Source organism: Clarias gariepinus, chromosome 8 (assembly GCF_024256425.1).
Source record: "Clarias gariepinus isolate MV-2021 ecotype Netherlands chromosome 8, CGAR_prim_01v2, whole genome shotgun sequence".
NCBI classification, from domain to species: domain Eukaryota; kingdom Metazoa; phylum Chordata; class Actinopteri; order Siluriformes; family Clariidae; genus Clarias; species Clarias gariepinus.
The window spans coordinates 33,321,786-33,341,156 of NC_071107.1; the positions used below are offsets into that span (position 1 = coordinate 33,321,786).

At 38.3% G+C, this 19,371-nt stretch overlaps 1 protein-coding gene across 1 annotated transcript in view; it reads right to left on the reverse strand.

Moving 5' to 3' along the window:
• cdh23 (cadherin-related 23) overlaps window positions 1-19,371 on the reverse strand; it is a 253,324-nt gene that overhangs the window by 138,051 nt on the left and 95,902 nt on the right. Inside the window, exons 7-9 of the mRNA XM_053501261.1 lie at window positions 5,448-5,642; window positions 4,312-4,440; window positions 1,041-1,119 (exon numbers count right to left, since the gene is read on the reverse strand). Of these exons, the coding sequence (XP_053357236.1) occupies window positions 1,041-1,119; window positions 4,312-4,440; window positions 5,448-5,642 (403 nt within the window). The remainder of the gene's footprint in view (window positions 1-1,040; window positions 1,120-4,311; window positions 4,441-5,447; window positions 5,643-19,371) is intronic.

Below are 19,371 nucleotides of genomic sequence, written 5' to 3' on the forward strand. Positions count from 1 at the left end.
CAACATGGCTTGTAATGTGAACATAATGTGAACTGAATAAAAAAGCGTGGCTTGTAATGTGAACATAATGTGAACTGAATTAAAAAACGTGGCTTGTAATGTGAACATAGCCAAAGAGTCATTTAAAATGTTAACCAAAACTCAGCCCAACAGCTAAACACTAATGTAGCAAGAAAGCAAAAAATCAGAACAGTATTAGTTATCAAATAAATTTTCATTTTCCGTTACTAAACCAGTGCTGTTTTAAAACCATGAAGATTGTCAAGAGATACATCTCTCATTGTGTTTTAGTCTAGAAGACTCTACAGCCCTTTAACTATACTGAACAAATATTTATTTATATAAAAAAAAGGGGGGAAAAGAACAAATATCTGTAGGATGCAATCTACTGAAGTCACATATTAAAAAAGAGAAGGAGTAAAATGTTTCGAAGCTGATGTGAATTAATAAAGAAATGTGATCAATAATGAATATTTAGCAGTTTAAAAAATAAGACACGGTCTTTAGCAAATTTACCTTAATGCACTGTAATTCTGTAAAAGGTTCCATAATAAAACAGCCCTTTTTCTGGTCATTCCCGGAGGACACAGTGCAGATTCAGATTGGCTCGACACAGCAGAGAGAATGTTAATAAAAGGTGGCTCAAAGCCAAATGGTTTGCCAAACCAGCCAAAAATTATCTTAATCAAGTGCTTGTATTGCAGCTAATTAAATATTTCCATGTATTCAAAGCTATTTTCATGGCATTAGCACAGACAGGCTGATATCTGCCAATCAGGGGTTTAGTTTAGTCTGCCCAAGCGACTCTGGTTCTACGTGAACTTCTACGTGCATGACTTTGTCCAATCATTGAATTTTTTCTGCTTTGTTGAGTGTAATGCAGCGGCTCAACGCCAGCCAATGCCAGTTGTTGTGATTTGCTTGGTAATGTTTTTGGCTTTTTTTCCCACATCACACTCTAATCCTTGCTTCCACATCTCTTGCTTTTGTCAAAACACTTTGTTTTCATTAAAGAGTCGAGGGTCAAGGCTCTCACTGACCTGATACGATGGTGTATCCAATGCCTCGAGGTTTGCCCAGATCCTGATCGATCGCTCTGATCTTACGCACCTCAAAACCCTGCAGACACACACAACAAGAGATAGTTAGTTAGTTAGTTAGTATGCAACACACGGTTAATCATTACAGCATGCATCCAGACATGTATCATGTATATTTTTACACGGTGATCAGGAATAGTTTTAAGAATTTAGGTTTGATTACTCTAAATCCAAACGGTTCTATCTGCGGAGTTACATTTGTATGGGTGACTCAGTGTGTTAAGACTCTGAGTTGCTGATTGGAAGGTCAGTGTTTTAAGCCCCAGCTCTTCCAAATCGCCGCTGTTGGGCCCTTAAGCAAGCACCTTAACATTGTTTGGTCCAGGGGCGCAGTATAATCGCTGACCCTGTGATCTGATCCCCGGCCTCCCAACAAAAAAGCCTGAGATATGTGACGAATGAAGAATTTCGCAGTGCAGTAAGGTGCATGTGGTGAATAAAGACTTGGCTTAACTTAACAGGCTTGGCAACAGAGCAGGAAGCTTTTCTTGAAACAACTGATGTGAGGCGTTGTTGGACACACACTTGGAAGGAAAAAATAAATAAAAAATCCTCAACCTTCTACTTGTTGGCGAAATGCTTGAATACACTCAGATCCATTCACACTGTCAAACTTCATCATCTATACCTTCAGGAGGCACAAATCCACTCCCACACTGATTTAACACAATCCTGCTGGGCCTTATTGTAAAACAGTTCATTCTCGGCAAGGAGACAATCACCAGAAAAGAGCAATTTAAAGAAAATAGATATTTTATTATTCTATTTACCCCCTTACACTCACACAACGACTGCACACACACACACACACACACACACATTGTAAAGCACAGTTCTCAAACTTTTTTTGCATTCACTCAGGGACACTCCCTGATTATTCTGGGCTCTTGGTTACTGCTCACTTTATGACGTTCGGAAAAAAAACACCTCCATATAAGCCTAAATACCTGTTTAAAAGTCCACTTATTTTGTGTGTGTGTGTGTGTGAGTGAGTGAGAAAGAGGTTTGAACCATTTAAGAAGTCTTTCATCATGCATCATAAGTACTAAAAGATCAGCCTGCACCAATTACAATACAATTTACCTCGCAGAGAGAGAGAGAGAGAGAAAGAGAGAGAGAGAGGAAAAGGAGGATGGGTGAGAGAAAAGGACTCAGGAAAGGGAAATGATGCTGAAATTATTTGAGAGCCATTCCTCTGCTGTCCACAAATACAATGCTCACTCAGCCAAATACTCATCTTCACAATAATCTCCATCTCTCTCTCTGTCTCTCTCTCTGTCTCTCTCTCTCTCTGTCTCTCTCTATCTGTCTCTCTCTTCCTCCCTCCCGGGACGGAGTATGACAGCCAAATGGTGTTCGACACTAAAAGGCTTGAAATGTCAATTTAAAGACACTGAACTGCAAAACAACAGTTTAGATACTTCACTAACATACAATGTGTATTTGTGTGCTTTGTTTGTGTCTGCGTGTGTGTGTGTCTTTTGAATTCCTTTTTTTTTTTTTCTTTTTAAATGCTAAAATGATGCATTTACAGAGAATCGCATCCGATCTGATTTGGAGGGAACTTCATCATGATCGGAAACTAGACGCGCTGCCACCAAAGGCAGCGAAGTTCGAGGTTGTGTAACGCATCTAGATGTAAAGATCAGGAAACAAAAGTTGAAATTCTGATCTGTCTCATATTCTCCTTTTGATTTCATACACATTTGTATTCAAAAGCAACAACAACAACAAAAACTAAACTAAACTGTCCTTGCTATTGCAGTACTTACAAAATGGATGGTATATATTTTAAAACAAGAAGCAGGCCATAATCAAAGGGTTTGCCAATGACTTTTGTATTTCGTCAGTGTGTTACATCAAACAGTTTATCAGCAGACTGTTTTTAAAAACTATGTCTACACCGTCTTCTCCTCCACTGGAATCCAGACGCTTGTTCGTTCCCCTCCGTCTGCACTGTATTAATGCTCTTAACATGCTAACTAGCTGGCCATACAGATTCTGGGCAGCCAGTACATGAGACTGGGCAGCACACTGGATCTTCTGTTTGCCTGGAGGGCTAGATAATGTATTTATGATTTGTCCGTCCCTGACACATCCATTTGTTACCAACTGAATACAATATACAGCAACACAACAAATAAAAACTAAAAAAAAAAGGAAAATAGTGTGCAAAGAGATTTATTTAGTCTGCAGAAACTGTTTAAAGAAAAGCATTTTTTTTAATGGAATGAATTCAGGCTTTAGGGGACTAGTGCTTAAAGCCAGAGAGGATTTGGCAACCCATATCACACATTTGTCATAGTAGATTTTCCTCAGTCAGAGAGCCAAGAGTCGGCAAGCGGGAAAACCTCTCTCCCTCTCTCTTTCTCTCTCTCCCTCTGTCTGACCTTGATTAGATGAAACGACCAGCCACCAACTCTCATTTCTGTTACATACTCATATTCATGCAAATAGAAATTCTGACATTTCACTGTGTGTGTGTGTGTGTGTGTGTGTAAAATCTACGTTCAACCCTTTAACATCATCACTTAAAAAAGAAATGCAGGAATTTGTATTTTTTTGGAGTCATAATAACAAGAATCAATGCTTTTATTTTTTTTTTAAACTGACCCCAATATTGACCTCTTCCAAACGGTTGAGGTGTCACTTCACGGTAAAAGTACTCATGCATTTACAAATACCAAAACAAATGTTTTTGCCATTAGATCCACTTTATTCCTTGTAGTATGGTATAATGCAATTAAACAGTCATATTGTTTAAAGACACAGCAACATGTAGTGTTTTTTATTTTATTTTTCAATATAGGATACCTCAACCACATGGTAGAGATGTCTCAATCACATTTTTCAACCAAACAAAGTGCATAGAATGTATCCGATTCTGCACTCTTCTGCTCTTACCCTAGAACATGGTGGTCGATTACTATTTGATAGTCTTGTTTGGTAACAGATGCTTATTACGGCCTCTGTTTTAGCATCATCACCTCAAACCAGACTTTGTGTGAATTAAAATCACAAAGATTACATCAGTAGAGGTGGCCATTTTAAAGATCGATCAGTCTGTGAATTCCGGATTGTGAAAAAAGTCAGAAGTGGTTGGGATGTGAATAAAATGAAATATCAGATATTTCTGATTCCAGTTAAGAAGTGTAACATGAGTGTGTGTGTGTGTGTGCTGTGTGTGTGCTGTGTGTGTGTGCTCACTGACCAGCGGTGCTTCCTCTTCTACATTGGTGCTGTACGGCAGGTTGGTGAAGATGGGGTCCATGTCCTGAATGTCAGACAGAGTAATGGCCAAGTTAGCCAGACTGGAGAGAGGACGAACCTTGTCCTGGTCCTGTAACAGAAATAACATAAACACACAAATTTGCGCAACATAAGACAAAATAAGGAAAAGGTTCCTAATCATGGTTTTACACAGTTTGGTGGATTTCCCATTCAGTCTCAATAAGCTACCGAGATGTAAACACAAGCCAAAGAGACGTAAACATAATACTTATCCAGAATGATGGAATTATGGGAAGGACTCGGTGAGCACTTCTGTGCTTAGTTTAAAAAAAATGTTAATAAGGACTGGAAAACGCAGACTACGAATGCATTATCCATCAAATGTTGTCAGTTAATCTAAGTGAAAAATTATTTGGTCAAGATACAATTTTAGTACTTTGAAAAAGTCTTAAACACATGCTAATGAATGGTACTACAGTATATAACCCAGAAAACAGTAAGTAATGAAACAAAGTCATTATTTAGCATGACTTTGAGGACCCTTTAGTTTGAGGTACAATATGTGCAGGTTTATAAGAAAATTAGCTACTAAGTTTTACTGAGCATCCTGGAGAACCACCCACAGTTCTGCTGAAGACTTTGACTCTTGCACCTGCTTGTTTTTTCATGCAAAGCCTGGCACCCTCCATTTTTTTTTCTTTTTTTCTGTTTCTTGAATAGTGGTCCTTATATAATATGCTGCTTACTTTTCTGGCATACAAATATTTTTCTGTAACATCTAATTTTGAGTTGGAATACTGATATCTGCAAATCAGAAATGTTTTAGTATTACAGTAAGATAATACCAACGTCCTAAAATAAAAAAATGAGAAAAAAAGTTTATTATGCTATACATTATTATCACCTAATTAATTATTAAATTATATTGCAAGCCTGATCCACATAATAAGCTTTTTTGACCCAGATAATCCAATCCAAAATAGATCCAATCAATCTTAGATAAAAATACCACAATTCCTGAAAAAATAAATCTTATTTTTATTTTATTTTTTTCATATTTGACCTTTTTATTTAAATTTTTTATAAATGCATGTGTGTGCAGTATTGTATCTTTACCGTGGCATTGACAGTGAGCTGGTAGGCACTGGTTATTTCATAATCCAGACGTCTCAACACAGTGACGATTCCTCTGGCTCCATCAATGGAGAAGAAGGGAGACGGAGGCTGGAAGGAGAAAAGCACACTTCCTCCAGTGCCTTGGTCTGGGTCTGTAGCGTTGACCATAAAGACTGATGTTCCCACTGGTGTGTCCTATATATACACACACAAAAAAAAAGTCATGATTTTCTGCACTTTTTTTTTTTTTTACCAGTTTTGTGCAACGACGCAACAATTTAAATGCTCAGGCTGTATGTATGTAAATAACTTATTGCTAATTTATGGACAAAGTGTAAACAGACTTCAAACTATCACATCCCCATTCATGAAAAAAAGGTGAGAAAATTCTTTGTTTATTGGAACTGCACATATCCATCCTTTAAAAAGTGAGGATTAGAAAAGATTCAAATAAACGATAACAGCGAGAACATAAAAGAGCATGAAGCAAAGAAAAAAAATAGAAGGGATGAAAAGAAAAGAGGATTAGAAAATAATCAAAAGATATGGAATGTGGCTTAGGATCTCACCATAAAACACCAAACCAACTAGATTCAGTGGACCACAAAAGCAGGACGCAACATTCAACAGTTTAGGCTTTGCTTTTTTTCAGCTGAGATCTCCAGGTGTCCAAAGCAGACGAACATTTATCTCATGATCTTATTAACAGTTAAGGACACGTCCACACCGGCTCGTTCGGCAGTGATGCCGACGTTATGATGTCATTAGCAAAAAATGCAATTTTTTTCAAAAAGTTTTCACCATATTGGAAAGGGTTTGGGTTTTTACTAACACATGAGCCAAACAAAATGCATCAAGATAAAAAAAAAAAAAAAAAAAAAACATGAAATACATTGAAGTCCATAAGCTCTGACCTAGATCACAACATTTTCACACACATACAATAGGATCCCCTGTTCGCTAAAGCACATGCCCGCTTGCTTAGAGAATGTCAATACTATAGTCTGAAACAGCATAAAATATGCATGGATATGGATAGAGTTAATTAAAAAGGGAGGGTACCTACAGTATGCATATTAACAATCTTGTAAAAAATAAAAATACACACATATGCATATTATGTTTTAATAGGATTTCAAGAAAATCACTGAAAAGGAACAAGTTCCAAGCCATAACAAAGCGTAAAAAAAAAAAAAAAACATTAAACACTGAAACACAACAGAGACAAAAAGTCTACAACCATGAGCTGGAGAACAAGAGGAAGCAAGCGAGGGCACATCTAATAGCCATTAAGAAGTGCAAATACAACTGGGACTCCCCGAACTCTTTCAACGGTAGGCCTGGTGTATAATGTGAGTGAGATTATTCCTCTAAGCACTCTGAAAGACAGACAGGCAGAGGAAGGGAGAGACAACGTAGAGGTAAAGATCTCAGGCTGCAGTAAAGATGACAGATTTGTGCCCTTCGCTAGCGCAAAGCCTTGTGGGGAACGCTTGGAAAAATCGCAGGGGGTCAGCGGGGTCATAAAAGACAGGCGATCCGATCCACTGATTCTGAACGTGCAGCGTTGGGGCTTGGCACAGGTTGAGAGATGATGTGTTTTGAGGTTAGAAGGTTAGACAGGGAGGGGTGAGACATCCGTCTTTGTGGCACATGGCCCTCGGAACATCACCGAGCTTTATTATAGAGAGTGAAGTCAGACCTGCTGACCCACTGCTCTGCTCTCGAACTCATTAACAGGCTGGACGCTGCCCAATGTACTCGCTTCATAATTACAATCATCCCCACTTTTTCAAACCATCGACCTATTCGCATCGTTAAAAGAAAGCCTTAGGGTTTCTGTGTAGATTTGAGTTTAATATGGGTTGTTGCCTTCCTTTTTTCTGATATTATAAATCCGTTGCAGTGTAATGATTGTGTTTGTAATGGTGGACAAAATGAGTAGCCTATTTTAAGGCGCTTTTTCAAACTCACTTCTAACACTGGGTCCCATTTGCATAATTACTTTTAACATTCTTTACCATCTAAGCACATAAATAATCTTTTAATAATCCCATCATGGCTTTATAAATAAAAGAATGCAAATGCAAAATGCAGCAGTGAAGCACTAAAGGCTGAGCAGATAACGATGATTACCTAATAATAGCTTTATAGTGAGCTGCATGGATTATCAGATCTCTCCAGAAAGAGTCAATAACCACAAGTAAACATATGCATTACATTAAAATGCTCTGTCTTAACATCATTAACCCCACTGTTCATTACCTTGTGAATGGTTCTTACCATTAAATGATTTTAACATCGTACAACATACACAGTTTTCAAAAAATAACTGCAGAAAAAATAAATTAAGGTTCCATTTATAGTGATACCAACCTGGGTATTGCTGTTAAGCAAATGGCAGAAACCAACAGAAAAAAATGTTTGTACTTTTTTAAACTGTGATTTGGTAAAAAACATACACTTTCTTTAAATCAGTTAGGGATTGCTGCATGGCATCATGTTGAGAAGAGCGTGTGTTTCAGGTTGTGTCGAACAATACATAACTGTCACCTAAGGACTCTTAAGATGGACTCTTGAATCTCGCACAATTTTAGGCCAAGTTGGCTTTTATGAATATGAAATACTAAAAGTCCTAACACCGAACCTTGTGGAGCTCAATTTTTAACTAACAGAGCCAAAGTTTGTAAGCCTTCTTCTGTTGCACACTGCTTTATCACACCAACAAGCTGATTTTATGTGCAATACTGCTTTTTTGTCTGAAACCGGATAGGTTGTTTGAAAGTACATTACATGCATTAAGTCTTTTAGCCACTCGGACACTAAATATTCTAGTATCTTAGCAATACAAATGAGTCTAGGATTGTTTACCTGAGTTTAGTTTCCAGATGAAATAAAGGTGCCAATGACATTACAATATACAGTGCGTGTTCTAGATAGAATATTATAGTAAAGTACAGAATTAGATTCTTTAGCACAATAGACAGGACAGCTTATGTAGAAAAGTACTTAATTGGACAGGTCAGCACCATGGACCATGGAGAAATGCACTGAATTGGAAAGGTCAGCATCACGGATAGCACATATTCTGTAAAAATGTGCTGAAGCGGTACCTCGACATACGAATTTAATGTTCCAGAGGCGAGTTCTTAAGGTAGAATTTTCAAATTGTGAAACAGATTTTCTCATAGGAAATAATGAAAAATGCAAATAATCCGTTCCAGGCACCCAACAATATTAACAATATTACCCATTTCTAACACTATTTTTGTATATAAAAACAATAAAAAAATTTAGAAAACACACGTTAATTAAATAAATAAAAAAATAGACATTAAACCTCACTTTACATTAATTTATGATTGCTCTAGGCATCAAACAAAACTGAAAGTGACTTTTTTTCTTGATAACATCAATCATTTTTATATGCCGTTGTATACATTATAGTCTGTTCTCGTATGATGTTTTGCCCTCAGTTGTGTTTTAGTTCTATGTTTTTTTTACCCTCATGAGTTTTGTTAACACCTACAAAGTAGATAAAAGTTTTGTGTTTATGTAATTACGGTTAATTCATTAATACGAGCGATACAAACATTCTTGGGACCCTGTATGCTATGTCTTCACTAGAAGGCAAAGAAAACACACAAGTACTGTAATGCAAACTCGCTTGCTTCCCTTGGCTTTCCACTGACGCAAACAAGTACAGTATAAGGACAATATGCGAACAAGTACAGTATAAGGACAATATGCGAACAAGTACAGTATAAGGACAATATGCGCAATACATCGAGCACATACAGCACAGCCAGAAATATGCGCAACCAGCTTAATTAGTCATATGCCAAAACTACATAAGGATTGAAAGTTGAAAATCCACAAGCCGTGATGTTCGTATGCCGAGGGTCCAACTTTACTGAATTGGAAAGGTCAGTACCATGGATAGCGCATATACTACAAGACCATAAAAAAAAGATGAAATTATTTACTGGGGAAAAAAACAAACAAACAAACAAACAAAAAAAATCCTTGACATTACCTCTTCTATCAGGGTAATATAGTAAAATACTGAATTGTATAGTTTAGCACCATGGATAGCACACATGCTATAGAGTACAGTGCATTAACACTTACAGTAACTACAATGTAATTCTGCACCACAGACACTTTCTGAATAAGACAGGACGGGTGGTGGGCTGGTGGTCGAACCCCAGTTTGTGAATGGAGTGCAGAGCCAGAAACAGTGAGTGGTGAGTATTTACAACTGTGTCAAATCGGTTTAATGATTGTTCTGTGTTTCCGTAAGCAACAAAAACGATAAGAAAAAAAGTCATGAGAGAGAGAGAGAGAAAGGGAGAGCTGAGCATCACAAAGCTAAAAGCATGTATTTGTTTTTATATGTAGTTGTGTGGAGTCAAATAAAATCACTGAGACGTGAAAGCAGGAAAGAAAAGAAAAGCCTGCCCAACTCCAACCTAACTTGTGGAGATGTCAGGCAATTCAGCAACATGCTAAAAAATACAGGTCAGCCCTGCGCGTAGTGTAAACGCTAGGGCCTCAGTTTTAACTTCAGCACTAATCCATGAGCCTAAGATAAAGTTTCAACCTGGAGTCTGCATTGGATTATGTCATGCCAAGGTGCATTTGAATGAATGTTATTAGTTTAAATGGTTATTCCTGCTAGCCCTTATTGACTTAAAACTAACTAAAGTTTTCCATGATATTTCTTAAACCCTCTAAACAAGGCTTTCTGTGATTGAGAACTAGTTGTTATGACATTTAGCACAGCTTTAAACACATTCTAGCATAGCATACTAACTACAAAAATGTCAGTTTCCTACCAAGTCTACATGCATATTAGGAATTTAGGCCCATATGAGAAAATGTTGTGGGCGTATATGAATACTCTCTGATCACATTCTGGCACAACCTCATGTGGTGAGGTTGATTACAATTACGAGGCTCGTTCTTCGCCGAGGGGACAGCCGAATAATGGAGGAGGCGTGTAGAGAAGGTTAGGTCTAAGCAGGGTGTTAAGCATAGCTACCAACTAGGGCTAAGGGGTTAACAGGGCCTTTGTGCGGATGATGAGTGGGACTTAGCATAATGCTACAGAAACCCAAGCCGAGCTGAATGGTGACTGCGGCGCAATTTGCAGGCAGCGGTGCTCTTTGCTAAAGGCCCGGCACCGTAGAGGCAAGGGTCGATCTGTCCAGCTGCTCCGAACAATGTGACATTGATTACACCTACGCCGGCTCAAAGGCCAGATTCCGATAGCCGTGCTTGCTACGTCTAGGAAACTGCGAGCGTGATTATACAGCTCAGTCTGGCTTTCTTTTTTACTCAGCATCACTCACACTCCGCAGTGTTCACATCCCGATTCGTTCTCCTCGAGCAGTCTTGTGCTCTCATTTATTTTGCTGCTTTCTTTATTCTCGTCTCGCTTTCTCTCAGACTGGAAGAATTTAACTCTGATGACTTGAAATCATTACATGGTGAGAAACCGAGACACGGAAAAGGGAAGAACGCGGAAAATATCCAAAGGAAAAAGAAATGCAGCAACTGTCATTTTATTTCACAAGCTTAGCTAATGGTGCCAGACTTACACTAAATGCTTTCATAAAGGGAGGTTAAAATAAATAAAATTAGCATTCACTGAAACTAGGATGTTTGATCACAATGTGGATTGTGAAAAAAAACATTTTCTCCTATTTTCTCCTATTATAAGATCGCCCCACATACAGGATGTATGTAACACACTGTCTTGTGTAAAAGCAGAGCAACCTATACATTATGCACTGAGCTCCTTTGGTGTCATAATTTCCCACACAGCTGTGTAATTTCTACAGACATCCAACTAATCCAAATGACATTACAAGCATCCTCTTGTGAGTCTACTTGCCAAACGTGTCCAGAAATCTTTTATCCACACCCACCATACTTCTCTAATTTTCAAAAAGGCGTACAGTGCATCCAAAGTATATATATTTAAAAATAATAATAAGGGCAGTTTTGTTCATTAGCATCTTTGGTGATGTAGCTGTGAATGTAAAAGCTGTTTGTTTTACTGATGCAGAGAATGTTCCAATACTGATATCCTCTGGTAAATCCTTCCGACAAATTACTGAGGCCATACCATAAAGGTGGTACTGTGTGAATTTTCTTGTCCAAAGGCGTGTGAGATGCAGCTGTGAGCAGTGAGTGAGCTCTCTGCACTCTCATTCATCACACATCTCCATCTATCAGCTGTGAAATGAGCTGCTTAATAATTCAACACGTTATTGAATGAGCAGACGCTTGATGTCCTTCAGTCCAACATCCTGAAAGAAACAGAGGAGTGTGTATAAGCAACCGTGTGTGCTGAACCTCAGATGTAGAGTTGATAGGATGGAGAAATGTGTGTGTCTTGAGCATATTTGTGAGGATGAGAGGGAGGACGCAAGGAAACTAGGATGGAAGGAAGGAAGGATGCAAGGAAACTGGGAGGGAGGAAAGGAAGGAAGAACGAAAGGAAACTGGAAAGGAAGGACGGAGGCAAGGAAACTGGGAAGGAAGGACACAAGGAAACTGGGAAGGAAGGACACAAGGAAACTGGAAAGAAGGAAATAATGCAAGGAAACTGGGAAGGAAGGAAGGAAGGAAGCAATGAAACTGGGAAGGAAGGACAGAAGTGAGGAAACTGGGAAGGAAGAAAGGAGGCAAAAAAACTGGGAATGACGGACGGATGCAAGGAAACTGGGAAGGAAGAAAGGAAGAACTCAAGGAAACTGGGAAGGAAGGACGGATGCGAGGAAACTGGGAAGGAAGGAAGGCCGCAAGGAAACTGGAAAGGAAGGGCGGACGCAAGGAAACTGGGAAGAAAGGACGGACGCAAGGAAACTGGGAGGGAAGGAAGGAAGGACGCAAGGAAACTGAGAAAGAATGACGGATGCGAGGAAACTGGGAAGGAAGGAAAGAAAGACGCAAGGAAACTGGAAAGGAAGGGCGGACGCAATGAAACTGGGAAGGAAGGAAGAACGCAAGGAAACTGGGAAGGAAGGACGGATGCAAGGAAACTGGGAAGCAAGGAAGCAAGTAAGGAAGGACGCAAGGAAACTGGATAGGAAGGACGGACGCAAGAAAACTGGGAAGAAAGGACAGAAGTGAGGAAACTGGGAAGGAAGGACGGACGCGAGGAAACTGGGAGTAAAGAAAGGACGGACGCGAGGAAACTGGGAGGGAAGGAGGGAGGGAGGGAAAGAAGGAAGGAAGAGAAAGGTGGTCTTTAACAAACATGTTTTCCATTTCCATTAGCTGCCACCTCAGTCTTAAGCCTGTTTAGGATAGAACAACGGGGCAGGACTAGGAATAATCCATCATCGCTATCATTCATTGCTGATTAATTACATACATTACCTTCAGTTATATACACAGATAAACACTTAATGAATCAAATAATGGATAAAGCAATGAACTGCTGAATGTGATGAATAAATATATAAACTCACTAAAATGGTTCCACCGTTACAGTATACGGTTTTACAGGGACTTTTCATTAATTATATCACAGGGAATAATCCAAAGAACACTACAAGTTTAGGTAATATATAATAAATGTTATATGTTGGTACCCCAGGCAAGTGACGTACTCAGTCATGCAAGGAGACGGAACAACACCGGACATGGAGTGGAAAAGTAGAGCTAGAAATAGAGTGATGTCCTCAGCTGAGCATGGGGACAACAAGATGTCTGAAGAGGTGCCAGGTCGTTGCAGTGGTGCACCTCTTGTTGCCCCCAATGCTTAGCTAAGGACATCATTCTATTTTCAGCTCCCTTCCCAGTGATGGAGTGATGGAGAGACACCGAAAGATGTCCTCATCTGATTCAGAAGTCAAAGTGGATTGCACATAAGAGGCATATGGAAGAACCTGGCATGGGCTGAGCTGCTGTAACATGAGTCTCTGATTTGGGCTGCTCTGGAGAGGCGCTTGTGGAACTTTATTAAAGTGAAACAAAACAAGAACATGGGGACAACAAGGACCATGGTTGCAATAGGCAAAGGAACTAAATCCTTATCTCCACCAGGAGCAGAGGGTTGCTGGAGCTGATCGCTGCCACGCTGGTCGATGCTCATGGTTCCACCAGGTGCACCGCAGAACCTTTCAGGAGCGTCCCAGAAGCAGCTCTTCGTTCTGCTCTGATAAAAATGACCGTCTGGCCTACTGTTGATTGGAAACTGCTTCTGGTATGCTGTTAGGACTTTCCTGATCAATGAAAATGAAGCACTTTTACCATGTATAAATATGTTATCAATTAAACTACTGCCACAAAATCTCTCTGATCTTCTTGTCATCCATGATTGCACTTAACTGTAGGATGGAAAACCTCATGGATCTAAGTCTGTTGGAGATCCAGAGTAAGACTACAGGTGTTAACAAGGAACACAAGACAGCGGTATGCAGAACAGCCAATCAACTAAAGCTGGTGGACGTGATTAGGGACATGTGAGAAGGCGCAGCTAATCAAAAGAACGCTTCTTTAAAGTGTAAACGCCGTGAATGATGTTGTTAGTATTTTGGAGCCGTGAGCTCGGCCCAGGAGACTTGGGGCACGAGGCAGGGTCCGCCCTGGACGGGGCATCGTTCTGCTATTAGTAATAATGAAATTAGATATCTGGTGGTCTGGAAAGCTTTTCATCCAAAATTCTCATGTTGCTAGAAAGAGCCGGTCACCTAAACGTCCAAGCAGTTAAAGGACAAGTACTGTATTAGTACAAAACTTCTCTGATGTTGGAGTTAATTCACTTGGACCATCACTTTGAGTTCTGTGCTCAGCTTACACTTTTTTTATCCTGAATTAAATTTTCCTATCCTCCCTTTGTCTTTCCATCACTGTGCTGTCCTGTGTGCTTTTAGATCGGGATCGTTTTTTGTATGTGTGTGTGTGTGTGTGTGTGTGTGTGTGAGAGAGAATGATGGAAATTAAATGAAGCATCCCAGTTCTCCACTTTTCCCAGCCACAAAATGCAGGGCCAAACCTGTCTATATGTTCATCACTCTCTTTACTGTCAGTGAATAACGACTGATGATGACAACAGGACACAAACACACACACACACACACACACACACACACACACACACACACACACACAAATACACACACCGTCTAGATGATGGCAGGTTGAAGAAGTAGTGAATGGTCTTGGGAGCCACTGAGCCACACCAAATGATCTCAAGCCATTGACCTTACACACAAGAGACAAGGACTGTGTGTGTGTGTGTGTGTGTGTGCGTGTATGTGGAGGTGATGTTATTACAGTAACAATAAACTCATTCTATATGTTTTGTTTCAGAAAAAAAACAAGCATTTGCATAAGTGCATATTAAAGTTCACGAGACAATGATGATGTTGCAATTTTGTTATTCCCTGAGCTTAACACATAATCGACACTACTGCCGATGTTCCCACTGCCTGCAGAAGTAATTATAAACCCCTAATGATAAACCCATTAATATTCAAATGTGTTTAGAGCTATTTGACAGCCCTAATGTAAATCTAAGCATGTGGGAACAAATTAAAAAAAAAGTTTTTCTAACAGAAGTCGGCTGAGCAAAAGAAACAAAAGCAAGGAGAATAAAAAAAAGAGATGGAGAAGGAAGAGAGCATGAGACCCTTAGAGAAAAGGAAGGACATGACCGTCTATCCTGTAAGAAAACACAAGGACACGGGGCAGTGCTACAGTGACTGCTCACTCCATTCTGCACTTTTTCACTCATTCATTCTCGTTTTCACGCTCCCTAATTCATCCTGCTTTTACTGTCCCAGGGGACAAGAGCCAGGGTCAGAACCAATGACACACAGTCACAGAAGAGAGAGAGAGAAAGAGAGAGAGGGGGAGAGAGAGAGAGAGAGAGGGAGAGAAAGAGGGAGAGAGAGAGAGAGAGAGAGGGAGAGAAAAAAACAAAGAGCTTGAGCTTTTTTTTTAATTTAAGAACAAAGCTATAAGTAAAGACTATTCTGTTCAGAGAGAAAGAGAGAAGAAAAAAGGATTTATTCAATTTAGTTTTGACCTAAAGTTATGGCAACAAGGGAATTAAAATTAAGACCCAGAACAACGGAAGAGAAATAGATCAACCTCTTGAGACCTGAATGTCCTTACAGGAAAAGATGAAGCGTTCTCCCAGTTACAATCTCTATATCCTTGTTCGGTCCTCATGTAGGGTCTGTTAGGGATATTTATTTTGCTAAACCTTTTTCTGTTTGAAGACATCTATGAAGTTTATAGTTATTGGGTGCTAATAAAGAGAAACAGTGAGAAAAAAAAGCAACGCACACAGCAGGATGGGATAGAAGAGAACAGAATAACATAGAAAAGAACCGTCTATAATGGGGCAGAGTGAGGTGATGTTTTTGTATTAGCTGGTGTAAAATGCATGAAACTGAACTGTAAATATAATTACACTAACCAGCATAAAATAAAATAGAACAGAATAGAGGATGTTACAGTATAAAAGAATAGAATAGAATAGAATAGAATAGAATAGAATAGAATAGAATAGAATGCATTCTATACTAGAATAGAATAGTATGAAACAGGGGAACAAAATATATACAGTGATCAGCCATAACATTGTTTTTTTTCTTTTTGTAGAGAAATAAATGGGATTTAAGGTCAATTAATTGCAGAATTTATTCATTTCTTGAAAAAAGTTAAGAAATCAAACAGTAACCAGCATAAAAAAAAAATAGAATATATGGAGGATGTTATAATAGAACAAAATAGAACAGAATAGAATAGAATAGAATGAAATAGAATTTATTCTAGAATAGAATAGAATGAAATAGAATTTATTCTAGAATAGAATAGAATGAAATAGAATTTATTCTAGAATAGAATAGAATAGAATGAAATAGAATTTATTCTAGAATAGAATAGAATAGAATAGAATAGAATAGAGGAGAATAGGATAGTACTAATAGATTACTGTATATAGAGGATGTTAGAATAGAATAGAATAAAACAGGGGAACAGAATATGTGATCAGCCATAACATTATGACCATCTGCCCAGTATTGAGTGTCTTTTGTCTCCATAACACTGACCCCTTTTTATCAGAACCAGCATCAACCTTTTCAATAGTTTGAGCCACAGTAGCTCTTCTTTTAGATCAGACTACACGAGCCAGCCTTCGCTCCGTTCGTGCATCAGTGAGTCTTGGCCGTCCCTGCTTCACCAGTTTTCCTTTTTTGGACCACTTTTGGTATGTTTTGTCCACTGCAGACTGAGATTTGAAGCTGATCTGCTCCAGTCGTCTAGACATCCCAATCTGGTCCTCATCATCACAGTAGCTACACCTACAATAATCTTGTTACAATGGCACCGGGAATGGATGGGATAAATTAGGCAGCAAGTGAAAATTAATTTCCTGTAGTCGATGTGTTGTAAGCCAAAAAAAAAATAAAAAAATGCAAAGTGTAAAGATACAGTATGAGTGATTTTGACAAGGGTTAAATTGGGATGTCTAGACGACTGGATCAGAGCAACTCCAAAACTGCAGCTCTTGTAAGATAGTGAAATTAAGTGAAATAAAAATAATCTAAATGTACTGTAATTTAAGCCAATGTGTGGAAATAGAATTAAAATGAACAGATAAAATAAAAGAAAATTTCAACTGGATGAAAATATTATTTAATTTGAATTGAACATAGTTTCCTCTTCATGATAATCACTTAACTGTAACTGATAAAACTGTAATCAGGAATGCACAGAAGTAAACAGTTCAACAGCAAAATAAAATCTTGCTCTTATAAAAATGTATTGAGTTATATTAGTGTAAATTTTACTGAGCACGAGAGCACGAGAAGGGGCTGAGAGCTGATTATTTGACATGATTAGTGGCTGTAATGTATAAATATGTAGATTAATTCATGTAAGATAATTGATGCAGAACAACCATGTGACTGTTGAAATCTGCACAATAATTTTTTTACCACTGTAAAGCAATATCACAAAAATAAATAAATAAATAAATACATAAATAAATAAACAAATACAAGTTTTCTGAAGTGCTGAGCGGTGCCAAGTGCTTTTTTATCACCTCCGAAACGCACTCTCCGCTCCCGGAGCTAATGAAAACAACCTAGATGGTGGGATGTGTGCTGATGTTAAACGCATTAGTGAGAAAATATAAGGAGCTTTACAATGCTGTGTCTCATTCTGAGATATTTCAGTGGCAATATTCATTCATTTATTTTTTTTATTTATTTATTTATTAGAACAGCTTTGTTTCTAGAAAGAAACCTTAATGATTTTGGACAGTCACTGGAAGTTGATGCTGTGGCCGCAAAAGCATTTTCCTTCTAAAGTTTGTGATATTTTTACATTTACACTGCTACTAATATGGTATCGGATGATCATTTACAAACTACAGAGCTGATGCTTAGCCTGCTTATTAAACAATGCATAATAACAGAAACTGTAAAATCTTTGACATGGCCCAAACCTTCTGATCGTCTCCAGTATCTGCGTTTTGTACGATGAGAAACTCTTCTATAACCAGATGTCTATAAAAGGAATACAACACCTCGTAAAAGAAATAATGCACCACTCAATGATTCTATTTTCTGAAGACAGACAACAAGCCTAGTGAGGGAACGAGCGGTCGAACCCGGGGATGGGACTCTGCGAATAACCCGAAACATTTTCCTTTCAGCAGCATTTCGATTCAGCGCAATTTGGGTAACATTATACACTTGTCACCACAGAAGAACAAAAGTGTTTCCTTTATTTGTCACTTTCTTTTCTACCTCCTCTTCATCACTCCGGCTCAATTCTCTGTGTTCTCTCCTTCATCTCCGTAATAAGGTGAAATGTATTTTTAAATGCAAATGAAGGCAGGTTGATTATCATATAAAGGGGTGTCGCCTGGGGGGCCTGCAACACTCTGACTTCATTTACTTATTTGATTCCATTTTCTCTTCGTACAACTCTGTCTGTGTGTGTGTGTGTGTGTGTGTGTGTGTGTGTGTGTGTGTGTGTGTGCATGTCAGAAACCTTGTTTTATCCTAAAAGTCAATCGTTGTGCTCGCAAAATGGTTTGTGAGATGTGTAGAATAAAGCTTCATGTGTGATGTCACTTCCTGAATAGATCACTATCGTACAAGCGACCTTTAATCTTTTCCATTGACTCATACACATGACGAATATCCTCCTTACATCCTTTCCTCTGGTTTTCGAACCTTTGCATGATGTTTCTGACCTCCTACAATTTTTCTTTGTATGTATTATGTATTGTATTTGTGCAGTACAGACTGTGTTATATTATATTATTAATCTGGTTTATAATAAATATATAATTAAATAAAAAATAAATATTACCATTCGTGTGCATACTGTATGTCTGAGCATGTCTGCTCATGATAGCAGTTTAATTTTATTATATAATACAGTTTATAAATTAAATAAAGATCTCCCCAAAATCTAGAGTCTAGCTTTAATCTAAGCTTCAATTTTAAATGTTTAAGTTAATATAATTTGTCACTTTTTACTTTTAGGTGAAGAGAGAAAAGCTGAAGACTGCTTAGTCCCTTAAATGACTAAAGAGAAAAAGGTGTAAATCTACTTCAGTAAAAAAATATTTATATTTTTTCCTCTTTAAACAGAAAGAAACAACTGTTGTTCATAATAAAAACCCAGAAGATGGCATATACTTTGATTTAGTTTTACCCGCCATTATATACTGTACAGAGTTCAGTTACGTTAGACATGTAGGAGAATAAGGAACTGACTTTAATGCGTAATTGTGTAACATATCATGTGTTTAAAATCAGAATGTAGCTGGTTGCAGACGGGACAAAAACAGCATGTTTACAATCAGGAAGCAGAAAAAGAGAGATTTCTTTTACAATGAGAAAGGCTACTGTGCACTAAGACCTTAGTACCTTTA